The sequence below is a fragment of the Denticeps clupeoides genome, chromosome 15 (assembly GCF_900700375.1).
Source record: "Denticeps clupeoides chromosome 15, fDenClu1.1, whole genome shotgun sequence".
In the NCBI taxonomy this organism is placed as follows: domain Eukaryota; kingdom Metazoa; phylum Chordata; class Actinopteri; order Clupeiformes; family Denticipitidae; genus Denticeps; species Denticeps clupeoides.
Window position 1 is genome coordinate 5,188,515 of NC_041721.1, and position 14,475 is coordinate 5,202,989.

A 14,475-nucleotide genomic window follows, 5' to 3' on the forward strand; every position below is an offset into this window, starting at 1 on the left:
TCTGTAAATCCAGAAGATGTAAATGCTCTGCCAGTAGCATCCACGCCTTATCAAGTTCTACCAGTTGACCATGGAGCTGTACAAGGTATAGCGTACATAAAACTAAGAGCTACGAAAGAATACAACAGTCCTCATAAAACCAACCAGTACTTATTAAGAGATGAGATGAGTGGGAGCTGAACATGCCAGAGAAGGTTGTCCCACAGCTGCCAACTGCAACCCCACAAGCTCTGTCTCCACGAGTCTTTAGCCTGGTCCTTCGTATAGTCAGGAGCAGCTGATAGGATGACCACAGCCTTGCTGGACTGTATATATGGAGCTACTATATATATATATGCACACACACACACCGACTTGGCCACACTTCCCCGGGAAAATGTAGCCCCGAAACACAATGGACAGAGGTGCAGCGAAAGTCCCTTATAAAAGTGGTCCAGCTGTGCTGTTACCCGGGGTTCGGTGACAAACACGGATGAAGAGTGAAACGTTGTTTCTGCCAAGCCTCCGGCAGTCTTGCACATTTCCTTCCTTCATTTCTCCCGGCCTACTTTCCGTCTCTCGCCCGGTTACGTGACTCTTTTCTATTTTCCTTCCCTCGCACATTTCTATGAACAGGAGGTTCTTGTCACACTTCCCCTGACTCCTACCAGTCTCATACCGACTTCTCTCGCTCTGCTTTGGTGTATCGGTCTGGAACGGTCTGTGGGCTTGACCTTCTTCTCAGCGCCACACTTGTTTCGAGTTGTGACAGTAACGAGTCCCCATTATGCCTCGCACGTCTCTCTCCAGTAAGCCACTTTAGAGGGATCCCACATTCTCCTCAATGTCATTAATAATTAAGCAGCCCCATCCCTCAGCCCAATAAAAAGAAGAAGAAGGAGAACTCAAAAGAACAGCAGGAGTATGGAACCATTCATCATCGTCTGGATTTTACTCTTTAGACGAGCTCCCTCTGTGCTTTAGCACAGGCTGCGGTATCAGGCGACACGTTTCTGATCTCAGCACCATTCTACCACCCGGCCATCTGTGTCCATCTGTGCAAACATGGCCCGGGGTGTCCCGCAAGCGTGCATGTGTGTGTATATGTCTTTATCCACAGATGGGCGCTCACCAAGGCCAGTAGCTCCAATTATGTGAGCTCCCATCACAGGGTCTTTTCTAGATGTTTTCATTTTGGTTGCACGCTCCTTATGCACCATGTTGACGTCATGACAAAACCTCACTCCCGACAAGTTCTGGATATCCTGTGAGCATGGTTAATAAATTATACACCTACTTGGAGTGGGCTAATCGCAAAGTGTGAGGTGTTGAAGGTCCAGGGTATCCCTTCGGCCGTTTCAGTTACTGGCAGATCTCCAATCGCAGCCTACAGACGATCACAAGAGTAATCCAGAGTAACGCGTCTCTCTCCCGCTTCCTCTCTCAATGTCTCTCCCTCCCCCTGTTTCTGTATCTGTCGCTCCTGCTCCCCTCAATGATTCCCCTGCTTCTGTGTTGCCTGGAAACGGCCGGCATCACGTTGCCAGACATATGGCACAGGACTCTTTAGTGTCTTCCAGTCTTCTCTTGCTCAACTGGATCTGCTGCTACACTCTTATTGTGTGTGTGTGTGTGTGTGTGTGTGTGTGTGTGTGTGTGTGTGTGTGTGTGTGTGTGTATTAAACTGTGTTCAGACGTCATGGCAGCTGTGATCTGCTGTCGTAAGGATGGAACAGGAGCTCAGCAAATGACACCAGTACCAGCACAGATTAAATTTTTTTAACGATGAATAAAATTACATGATTCCGCCCATGTTTCATTAGCCTTACATGTTTTGTGTTGCTATGGATAACCAAAATGTGTGTAATAATGTGTGTTGTACATGCAACATTATTTAGAATATGCTTTTTTTTAATGCAATTATAATGCTTCTGCAGCAATATAAGAAATTTAACTTGCTGCACACACTCACATGCTGATGTGGATGCCAGTAAATAATAAATTGCGTGTTGATGCTGATACGCAAAAAGTTATGCTGGCATTCAGCCACGGCTAATTTGTGTTTTGTACAACCCTGGATGTGTGCTATTGTTGTAGGATACAGGTCACAAAACGGTGGACAGATGATTGACAGGGAGGACAAATCCCACTTGACCAGGGTCAAAGGTCACGGTGGCAGCTTTCTGACGAATCTTGTGTTTCATGGATTATTGTGATCATCTGGGAAAGCACAAGGCCGTTGCATTCTGACCTCCCCGTCAACACAAGTGTGTGGCCCCGCCCTGTAACACTAGCACCTCACTTCCCAGAATATTCTCTCGGCCCACTTCTGTCTATTTAAATAGCAAAGGGCAAATGGCTGATGCAAATTTCAAGAAGAAGATCTATTTTTTTTTCACCTGCCCTTTTCGTCGACACGCCTTTCTTTCTTGGAGCGGCAAGCTGTCAGACTTGACCCCCAGAAACAAATCATTTTATTTTTGGCAGCCAGTTCTCGGCACAGCATGGCTACCCCCTCCAGCTGTCCCCGATGCCCCCAACTCCTTTATTCTGGGTCTGACACACTCTTTAAACAGGATTATCTTGCTTCTGCAGGAGATGTGTGTGTGTATGTGTGTGTGTGTGTGTGTGTGTGTGTGTGTGGGGAGGGGGGTTTCTCACCACTACAGGTGAATCAACACAAAGCCCATTCTCCTCATACTGAATCCTGAGAATAGCACGTGTGAGTGAGAGGTGCTGTACTACTGTCTAAAGGCGTGGCGACTTATTTTACAGTAGAAATACAGTGGGCAACAGGACATTTATTGAAATATGACAAAAATGTGCAATGAAACACATACATAAAGATTATAAAAAATGGTTTCTTTGTTGTCATGCTTTGTTCCGCTATAAAAATATATTTTTGGCTCAATGCATAAATAATGAGAACCAAGAACTAGACACTTTTGAAAGTCCACAGGTTAAGAAAAGCTCCTCGCATCGCCCCCGATGAACCCTCAGGCCCTTCACGGTAACGGAGAGATCAGCATTCGTCTCGTTCTCTAACCCCATCTTTAATGTGGCTTCATCTGGAGGCTGTAAGGATAATCCTGTTAGCATCACCGCTGCTCTTGCTCCCAGGGGAGGAGCAGTGACACTGTGAGGACCGTGGCAGCTTCTCAGTACTCCTCAGCACTTCTCAACACTTGACAGAAGTGTTCAGTACTGGATCCATTTTACATTGTTAAACGGAGTAGATTTGATACTCTGACTGCAGTTTCTGACTGGATCGGTTTCATACCATGTCACACTTACAGTGTAAAATACAGTGTTTTGGTGTTATTTACTGGCTAATAACTGTACACAGCCTGGCCTTTCAAATGTATTTTTATTGATTTGAAAGGATATAACATACACAAACATAAGCCACGCACATCCACAGATAAACCGAAAGCCCACCAAAATTAAACTATTAAACAGATTAATTAAGAAATGTAGTTGTCAAGAAAAGGAAGGATTTGTATCCTTTAGAAACTATTGGCTTCTCTTTTCGATTGATTTTTGTCCCCCTGTTATTGTAAGAGGAGGGTTACAGAGAAAGCACAGCAGATACACCGCATCTCAGAGCGGAAATGGGGCTTTAGCGTACCCAGATGGCATAAGCACGCACTGTAAAAAGTGAACTCTGGCTAATCTTAAAAAAATTGAAGTAATCTGTCACACTTAATATTTTAGCATTGACGTAAATAAGCAGGTTACGGCAGGTTTATTTACATTACGGTCATGTTAAAATATTAGGTGTGACAGACTACTGAAGTTTAGTGTTCACTTTTTTCAGTGCAGTGTCCCCAGCACCACTGGGGAAAAGCACCGTCCCCACACACTGCTCCCCGGGCGCCTGTCATGGCTGCCCACTGCTCACCAAGGGTGATGGTTAAAAGCAGAGGACACATTTTGTTGTGTCACCGTGTGCTGTGCTGCAGTGTTTCACAATGACAGTCACTTTCACCGTCATTCATGTGCCACACAGAATGATTTCATCAGTTGATTGGCTGACTGATTTAACTCCTTTGTCTTTTCAGATCTCTCAGAGTTCATTGTTCAAACACAAATATGTTAATTCATTCATCTGAAATGTTGAAATGTATTTAATGCAAATGAAAAGACTGACTAGACATCCCCTAGTGGGCTTATTGCCAACCTAAATGCGCTTTTCCGGATAATAAATAAATAAAGACATTTCCAAATCAGTCATAAGTGTTAACATTGACAGCACTAGCACTGAAAAAAGTGAACACTGGCTAAACTTAAAAAACAAATGATGTAATATGTCACCTAATATTATAGCAGTTAACATATTATAACAGTCAGTAGTGACAGGGACAGTCCCCCTGGAGACACTCAGGGTTAAGTGTCTTGCTCAGGGACATAATGCTAGTAAGTGGTGTTTGAACGTGGGACTTTGTGTTTTTTTGGTTCATAGGCGAGTGGATAGATAATATATAATATTCTAATGTTTACCAACAAGATGCATGATATTTTTTCTTAATTTTCACATTTACACTTTACCATTTTACCAATTTATTAACATCCATAAATATGTGACAGAATAAATACATTTATAAAAATGGCACTTTAATAACCTGCTGAGAATGTGAAGCTGACGTATGCCATAGTGCATGGCAGACTTAGCCCAGGTCATGTGGTTCTGGTCAAGTCTGCAGCCTAAACACCTCAATCAAATCAAAATGCCACATGCTGTTATTCAAGAGGGGCATTTTCATCTCCGCAAGGCTAATTTCATTCAGTGGAAATGAGGTGCGGCTCTTAAACTCGACTGTCTGAATAAATAGCGTGGTCAGCGTGCCCACCGACCCTGTGGACCTCGCGGAAGCCGCTTGGGATCAGCCTGTTATAGAGTGACGTTTGGCATCTGCCAGCGGGCGAACACTGCGAGGGCTTCAGACTTGTGCTGCCTTGGCAAGACTATTATGAAAGGTTGGAATGATGGGCGCTCCAAATGCAGGACCCTGGAGGAAGGGTCCAAATGAACCCGCTCACCCTGGACCACTCATAGAGCAAAACAAGGTGCTTTGTCCAATGTCCAGGAGGAGGTCTTGCTTGGTATTGATTGTAGATGTTACCCTCCTCTGTTATTTGATTGCATTAGTTACAAGAACTTTGTACTTCACAAAACCACTGTACTTTCATCCAGGACATTTGTTGTGTCTGAACAACCACGAAGGTCCACTCTTTTTCCACAACCACTGCTCCACCCTTTAAGGCCCTGATGGGGATTATATATCAGGGTCTAAAAAGGAACATGTCACCATTAACACCTGTAGGGCTAGAACTACACTGCCAAAATACCAGGTGTCCAGTGGACTTCATGAGGGGTCAACCAAGCAGATGACCAGTAATGGAGTGAGATTGGTGGTATTTTGGTATGGTCATTGCACTGCATTCCATTTACCAAGTTGAGAATTTTATCAGATGAAAGTGCTGGTCAAGCTAGAAATTTTTCAAAACAACTAAAGTTGGTTAAACACAAAAGCAATGCAATCAGAGTTAATATTAGCGATTCTCTTATTTAAGGTCACAGGGAGGTACAAAACAGATCTACATATGCATACATGTGCCTGTAATAACATGTATGAACATTATTGTATGTTTCCATGCTGCACAAACAATACAATATAAACCAGCGAGAAAATACACCTATGTTAAACATCGATCAAATATTGATTCGAGTTTTCTTATTTTCATGAAGCAATGACATGATGTGTGTGCAGAAAGAGATCATTCATTAGTTTACATTATTTCCACGTCTACATTTACGGCATTTATCAGACGCCCTTATCCAGAGGGACTTACAATCAGTAGTTACAGGGACAGTCCCCCCCTGGAGCAATTTAGGGTTAAGTGTCTTGCTCAGGGACACAATGGTAGTAAGTGGGATTTGAACCTGGGTCTTCTGGTTCATAGGCGAGTGTGTTACCCGCTAATAATTTTTATTGTTAGGAAGATGAAAAACCTTCAATCAGTGTCAGTGCTGAATAAAACCTTTGCAGAGTATTGTATGTGTCCATGTCTCCATGTGCATATGGACCACACCAGCCTGTGTGTAATGCACAAGTTGACCCCACGTGGTCGTCCCGATTAGGGTAATGGACTTAGGCTCTGCTGCTAGGGTTGGATCATACAGCCAGAGTGCTGAGTCATGTCTCTGATTATAGCTCTGCTACTGTGTCTAATACTTAAGAAGTAAAACAGAGCCTGTGCCATATTGTGACATCACAGCTGTGGCTGGTATGCAGACACAAGCCAAGCCAAGGGTCATACATCATCCCGCCTGTGTTGCATGTGATAACTATAACACAAAGTTGTATGTTTTTACTGAACATACTGTTGTCATCTTTAAAAACGTAACCCAATCTAATGTAATGCAACCCATTCCAAACTCATCCATCATGTCCTCCATCTCTCAACAATGCTGCCTGCAGTTGAGGCCTAGAAGTCTCCTCGCTCACGTTCATCATGTTAGCAGGTCTGGACCTCGGCTTTCAGCACGTGACAGATGAAGACACTTTAACTGGATCCGTTTCAGCAGCAACCCTCTGGGACTAACCACTTACCAAAGAGTGGTAACCACGCCAGGCCTGTGGCCTTCGGGGTGCAGCGCTCAGACCGACCACTGGCTGATCAGCTGTCTCAGGCGCATAGTGATGCGATATCTGTCCCAAAGGTCCAGAATGAAATTAGTTGGCAGTGTGACACATGCACATTCAACCTAGAAGTCATGGCTAATGCAAACAAATGGACAAATATAACTTGAATGGACAGGTTATATAGAAAATAGTATTGCTCCATCATCCATGACAGATGTAACTCCTAACTCCTGGACTCCTGGATGAAACCTGAGAGCCCCGATAAAAGAATGAGACACAAAGAGCATCCCGGAATTTTATCCTCAGGACAGTTTCACTTTCTTTATTTCCAAACACTTAAGGTGAGGCTTTCCCATTTCTTTTATTTATACCTGGTATACCCTGGTTATATTAGGTAAATGATGCAATACACCAGTGAAGCATTAGGAAAAAGTAAATTATTCACAGAACAGTGTATTAGATGGTTTCCTTTGCACCTTTAACTACTCCAGGTATGTGAAGGTGGGGCAATTCTACTGATGTTTATCTGTAATTATCTGTAATTGTTCCGCTTGCTGAGTTAACACTATCACAGAGAGCTTTTTTTTTTGTTCCAATTCCTTGCATAGTGGACGGGTTGTGACATTATTTTGGGTAGTGTCCAGTCCGTGTTTAGTGTCTAGTGTCTAGTGTGCCAATGATGTGTGAAACCTGAGCTGGTGGGCTCACAGAGAGAGAGAGAGAGGGAGAGAGAGAGAGTAGGAAATTAATTTGCTGCACTTTCTACTATTAGCCCCATTTTCCATGCAGTAAGCAGCTGCAGTCAGCGCGAAGTGATATCGCCGCATTTAGAAACACCAGTCTGAGATAGATTTAATATATTTGGTAGTGGTTAATCAAATTAAACAAGCAGCTTGTCATTTAAAGGGGAAAAAAGCAGTGGAATTAAACTGCCATGCACTATTTAAAAACCTATAAAAACAATAAAAGAACATTCTGTACATTAAACAAGTCAACATGTCAAAAGGTGCTTGAGGCTGTAACAGTCTCTGGGTGATGGCAGTGAGTTCAGGGCTCTGACTGCTTGCGGGAACATATATTGCAGTAGCTCAGGAGCATAGGAACATGATGTGCAACAGCCCATGCATTTTTAAAACATATGTAAAGACACCCCTGTGGCACGTAAAGAGTTTTGCTCCTGTGCTTATGTTGCAGTTTCTGCTTTCTACCCGATAGACCCTGTATAAATCAACTGTTGCCATCTTGTGGTACAAGCTGAGCTGTGCATCTCCCCAAATGTTTGCCTGCTTTCGAATCAAACTGTAAAACCCAGTCTATTGCACTGTAGGAACCCAGTTTTTTGTAGGTGAGAATGCTTTGGCCTTATATGCACTACCTACGGCAGTCGCATGTGCAGTGTGACCTCCTGTCTGGTACATAGCGTCCTTACATTCTCCACTCCTGACTTAGCCTGCTGTAAGGAAACACTGGGCTTCACGTTATGGCATGGTGCTGTACATTGTGGACTGGGCTGCAGTAGGTGCCCTGTCAACCCGCCATTCCATCAAGAACGTGCGGCAAGCGTTTGTAACACGCCGTGGGCGAACGCCATGGGCAGAGAGTGGCCGACCGGATAATCAGAGCAGAAAAATGAGTTTCCCCTCAGACGGCCCTAAAACTGCACAAAACACACAGACATTTATGCTCATCGGTTGTGACACTGTTGTTTCAGGCCATGTGAGAGCGCAAGAGTATCGGAACAGATCAGCGTGTAATATCCTGCCTGCTGTTGTTCACCACGCCACTGTCATGGTCGGCTGCAGTTCATTCGTTCATATTTATTTGGAATGAAAGACAACAAGCTCCCATTCAAGACTTTTTATTTTCTCAGAAGAAAGAACACCCAGTAAGCAGCTGGCCGTTGAGCCGTTGTCTTTTACACACAGGAACAGTGTAAAAAAAAAAAAAAAAATGGTGATCTGTTTACAGCCTAAACAGAATATTAAGTACAACAACAATGAAATCGTCGGTATGTACATGTGATGTACGTGTGGAATACCGACTCGTCTAATTATTGGTGCAGTTCCGGATATTGAAAGGTGGCTCTGCATGTGCTACGCCTCAGGAAGCTGTATGGGCCCTATTAAGAATTACCAACAGGGGGCAGGCTAACACAATCAGAGAGAGTTCAGTTGCGGTGCTCTGCAGTTAGTCAAACTGAAGAAAGGATTCTCCTATAGGGCCAACTTTGTCTACAATAACCCCCCGCTCTGTCCAGATGTGGACAGGTTGTCCAGGTCAGCTCTAGTATTGATCTGTACGCGCCAGTCGGCTTCAGCAGGTCATCAGGCGGCATGCGTGGATGTCTGGCTGAAAGAGAGCGGCAGGTCATGGTTATTTTGGGCCGCTCTACCCCATCCCTGCAGTCAGATGGTGACGGAGCTCTTGTGCGCGGCCGGGACAGCATCTGGGTGAGAGGCATCTTTGGGGTCACCGCGGTAAGGGAGAGTGGGGCACAGGAGCTGCCGTTGCAACTGTTCCCTGAACCCGGAGATGGGCTCCATCAGATTGGGCAGAGGCGAAGGGGGCACGCAACCCTCCTCCCACACACACTCCAGCGCTCCCCTGCGAAACGTGGGCCATCTGCGCCTCACTGGCCCACGTGGGACAGCTGTAAATAATACAACAATACATTTATGTCCAATATCCTGTGTATTCAGCCTTTAAAGATTACCTCCAGCCACATTAAAATTCATCTTGGTAGAAGATACATCATAGGTGGAGACCAGATGAAAGACCAGATGAAGTAAAATATTGTGTTGTCCATCCCTGCCATAGAAGACCGCACAATAATATAATGAAAAAAAATTGTGCTCTACTGTACTATGTGATAATACCCAATTCTTACAAAAATGCCACTCGTTGCACACATTGATTTTTAAGGTCCCCTGATTATTTAACATTGCTACGAGTTCCTCTAGCCTGTCTATGGTCCTGCAGTGGTTAGAAGCGACGTCCTGTCTGTGCCAAACACTGTGGTTGGTGAATGGTGTTGATGATGTCATTTTCACGGATGCCCCCTCAAATTCTATAGGCCGCTCTCCTCCTGATTAGCATTTAAAGCTACAGACGCTGAAACGCCGCGTCCTGCGGATATCTCATAGTGTGACTGCCTCAAAGATCTGCACAAAGAATGAAGTTCGGACAGGGACTTCTGATACAGTATCAGGTTACCAACAAGACCGATATAAAAACAAAAAAATACTCGTGTCAGGGGACCCTTAAAAAATTGCAAACAGCTGTAACAACTTATGTCAGTAAAACCATTTGTTCCTAATTCATTTGGCAATAGGGACAGGATGTATGTGTGAACACCTGACGTATTTTGACCGTCCCGTGCGTCTCTGCATTGCAGCAGCCACAGTAGCTTGTCTCCCACCTTATTGGTTACTACACATTCAGCATATCATGTTTTTACACGTTTTTACATTTTTTTACAATGTGTACCAGTCTGGGCAGCACCTTGCCTTTGTCTGCTGTTCTTTGTGGAGGGTGTGTGGGTATGATGATGTACACCCTCTGTAGCAGGTGGCTGTGGCCGGCGCTGGCTGACACCAGGGCCATGTTGGAGGTCAGGGCGTGGAGGTCTGCTTTCCTGCCACACGCCAGAGAGGCATGGTTGGTTTCACTGGAGGGGTCAGTCTGGGTCGGGCTGGCTACAATGTTAGATGGAGCAGAAGCTGGGGCTTCTTTGTCAGGTCTGCAGAGACACAAGATTTCCACAGTTGTGTCTTTTTATGAAATGTATATACTAGGGCTGTCTAAAATGATGCAATGCATTTTAGCAACCAAATATTGCTGCTAAACCCTCAATTAGAAATCAGTATCATAAAATAAAGCCTGCTGCTTGCTCAATACTGTAAATACGTTTTACTTTCTGCCATAAGCAATGCAAAGTGATGGACCCACAGTTCTTCCAATTCAAGACACCACCCCATTCAAAGTGAATCTATTGATGCTTTCAGTTTTGCACACTGAGCACACCATGGGAACCTTGGCAGTTCAGGATTTGAACCCACAACCTTCCGATTACGAAAGAGGGCGGGGGTTAAACCCGGGACAACACTGTAATGCGTTGGTCACCTATTCCATGAACTCAGAAACTTTAAGAACTGACGGACTCCTAGTTGGTTTTGTTTCCTTGACTGAACAAACCATCCAAACAAATCATCCAGTCAAATACATGTCATTTTAATGGATATTTTGGTCCAAGCTTGAAGTGTGACTATTGCACCATCATCTCAGTCAGCCCGGCTAATAGAAAAATCTTTTGATGACATTTGGGAAATGTGGCAAAAGAAAGCTGTTCTGATTCCATTTTGGCTAACACCAAAACAACGTCGTGAATCGAAAAAAAAAAAAGAAACACGAGAGGTCTCTTTAATGAACGTCTTTTTCCGTTGCACTTTGCAAGGAACCATGACTAACAACGCGCTCCCAGGGCTCAGGGCTTCATTAGCACCTCTGAAGCTCAGCTGATACCAGACAGTCCATCCTTGCCACTTAACCTCACTTCCAGACAAATGCAAAAGGAGAAAAAGCCCTCGCCATTCTGTTCCAGCGAGACTAGCCAGCCTTTAAATCATTAATAAGCAGAAAATTACTCCACTGGCATCTGCAGGCCCCGGTATCGACCCCGGCTCTTTTTCAAAATTCATCATTTGAGGAATTAATGAACAACCTCCCCTCTGCGAGGAAGCGCTCTGCCTGGACCAGGAGATACAAAAAAAGTGCTGCGGCCTCAGAAAAACGTTTCCTGAATGTTAATAGAGCAGCAACTGAAACGCACTGCTAATGCTAACAATAAATGGCTTTTTCTATTATATCCTACTAAACATTTCCACCCAGCAACATGCAGATTTAAATTAGCAATTGTAAATTAGAATCCTGCAATTAGAATATCAAATCCTGCAACGGTGAAACTGATGCGTCTTCTTAAAATATTATTCTACTTTTACTGCTTTGTTCATGCTGCATGACACTCCAGACCTGGTTCACACCCGAGGCCTGTGCTACCCACTGCGCCACCGCGTGGCCCTGCTCTGGAAGAAATTCCGAAGTTCCGCTGAGCTTTACCTCCGGCCTGCCCGACATGGTGGTCGTTCGGGGAGCGTCGACTTGCTCCTGCCGCTTGCCATGGGAGGAAGCCTGCAGGCCTTCACACAACCAGAGCCTCTCACCATCAGGCCGCACCTGCACACACATTTACGCTTTCCTCAGCCACATAAAAGATATAAAGACCATCTTGAGTAACATGATAATTGTGCAGAAGAAAAAGAAACTAAAACTTTAAACGTATTCTATTACGCTCGAGCTGAAGGAACGCTGGTTGTTTACTGCACCAAACCTGTGGCCTTCCTTTGGTTCTGTGATGGGCGGGAGTTTCAGGGCGGAGCTCTCGAGAGTCGTCATCTGTCTGCTGTGGTACCGCTGAGGCTTTCTGGCCTTGTGGCGGTTGGTCGTGGGTTTCCTGGCACAGGGAAGGCTCTTCAAGCTCAGGACCTCCTCTTCCTCGCCCTCATCTTCCTGGCACACACTCGCCACGCGACGGAACACGTCCTGCACAGGAGCCGCAGGAAAGACTCAACCTGAAGTCAGTCGTGCCTTAAATTTTTTTTGATTTTGGGGACGAAGGACAATTCGGCATCTGTACCTGGGGCCTGGGGCAGGTGGGCTCTGAGCAGTAGGAGGGGACCGGGGAAACGTCTCGGCTGGGTGGCTGGCCTCTCCTCCCCCGAGTCGTTGTGTGGAGTTCAGGTGGCCTGGTGGTAAAGTGTCCCATATCAAGAAACTGCATATAACCCCCTTAACGTCATGTTCCGTTCATCTCCTTCTCAGTGGAATAAGTCGGTGACAATTCCATTTAAATTTAAAGCATTTACCAGACGTCCTTATCCAGAGGGACTTACAGTCAGTAGTTACAGGGACAGTCCCCCCCTTAGGTTAAGATTCTTGCTCAGGGACACAATGGTAGTAAGAGGGGTTTGAACCTGGGTCTTCTGGTTCATAGGCGAGTGTGTTACCCACTAGGCTACTCACCACCCATTATTACTGTTTTTGAATAAAATAATCAATAATCAAACCCAGTATATCTTTCCTAAATGGCTGCAGACAATTGAGAGGGTGTGGCCTGACAATTGCAAAAAAATGACCTCCCCAAAACTGATTATAATCACAAATGGAGAAAGAGGGGCTAGAGCTGAAGTTCGCTCACCATTCGCTCCCAGTCATGTCTGTCCTGTCAGGTGCTCACCAGAATTGCCGCTGCGTCGAAAGAAGAAGGAACTTAAAATAGACTTTATAAACCTGGCAGCCGTTTAAATGCTGACGTTAATTAAAGGGGGGGTGGAAATTTCACCCTCTCTCCTCCTGACGTTCCCCCTTTCATCCAAATCAGAAACGGTTTAAAGCTTCTTTTTTTTCTCCCCAGAGTGAAAAAGCCATTTACATTTTAATGGGCGATCTGTAAAGAAAATATATTTCTCAGGTTTTTTTTTTTTTGGTTTTTTTAAATCAGCTCCCTTGTACACTTGATTAACAATTCATCTTCGGCAATCCAGCATGAAATAAACTTTAGAGAGAGAGGGGGAGACGGCAGATTTACAGGAAAAAAGGCTGAGGCAAGTTGAATCGGATTCAAATGAGGTTGCCACGGAGACGCCGCAGAAATGCCCTGGGTGACCCCCAAAGTCTCATTTCAGTCGAAGTCACAAAGCGTTTGAGATGGAGCTCGGACGCGGGAAAAGGATCCAGACTTACCTTCGTGCCGAGCGCGGACATGACCAGGGCCCGGGCTGCACCCACTGAAGGGCCCAGACCGGGTTCACACCGAGAGAGCACACCCGCGCCCCCAAATCCCACCTTTCCCGCGTCCCATTGGCCAGCGCGGTCGCTGCCTGGAGGCCTGCCGGACTGAACCGCTTCTTTGTTTGTCGAGACAGTTAATGAGAAACTGAACACTTGCACATTAAGCGGAAGGGAGCGACGTGGTGGCCACCATGTTAGGAGCCTGATTAATGATCTACGCTGGCAATTCTTTTAAAATACACTCTCTGTGTGCGTGTGTGTGATACGGTGACCAGCAACCAAGCAGAAAATCCCACAACATTTTAATAAGCCTCCATCGTGGAGAATAAGGCTTCCGAAGCCCACAAGCTACCATGCGCCGCGGACGCAGGTTTTCGGTGAGCAGCAAACCCCTCGTGTCAGCACTCATTAATCCGGCCTCAGAGGGGGCCGGGGGGGGCGAGTCCCCCGCTGCGCTCTCCCACGATGGAAACCCCGCCGACACACGCATTCCGGTTAAGACAATCATTAGCTTGCACTCGGACTCACACACGGGGACAGGGCTGCACTGTTCGTTCCGCAAGCGAAAGGACAGGCTCCCTGCATTTAAAAATGGGCACGTAGTTTTGTAGATTTTTTTTTCAATTCAGTCGAAATGTGATCAGCAAGGCTTGTTATGCTGAAGGATGCTGAACTTAAGATGGAACTTTATTATGAAATGGGTGGAAATTAGGGGCCGCACGGCCTGCAGCGACCTGGCTGAACACCTCCAAGGTTGTGAGTTTGAACCCCCATGTTGGTGTGGGTTTCCTCCAGGTTCATTAAATGGTCAAGGAAAGTTTCTTGCAGTCATTTTCATTGTTAAGAATTTCAATGTGTTTGTGTATTGTTGCATTGTTGACCCAGCCATCTGTATTTGATTTGTCTCTCCGAGCCTAGCGGTTAAGGGAGCGGCCCACATTTCGACAATCACTTCACTTTCACACCATAACTACTGAAGGTAGACGGATCTTCAAATAGATAT

At 45.3% G+C, this 14,475-nt stretch overlaps 1 protein-coding gene across 1 annotated transcript; it reads right to left on the minus strand.

Annotated features, from left to right (window-relative positions):
• Window positions 1-8,468: 8,468 nt before the first annotated feature.
• LOC114764987 (uncharacterized) lies at window positions 8,469-13,577 on the minus strand. The gene is made up of 7 exons (XM_028955005.1): window positions 13,425-13,577; window positions 12,880-12,929; window positions 12,319-12,427; window positions 12,013-12,224; window positions 11,742-11,858; window positions 10,133-10,365; window positions 8,469-9,276 (listed from the first exon to the last, which is right to left on the minus strand). The coding sequence occupies exons 2-7, from the start codon at window positions 12,894-12,896 to the stop codon at window positions 9,032-9,034; spliced, it is 933 nt and encodes a 310-aa protein (XP_028810838.1). The 5' UTR covers window positions 12,897-12,929; window positions 13,425-13,577; the 3' UTR covers window positions 8,469-9,031.
• Window positions 13,578-14,475: the final 898 nt, after the last annotated feature.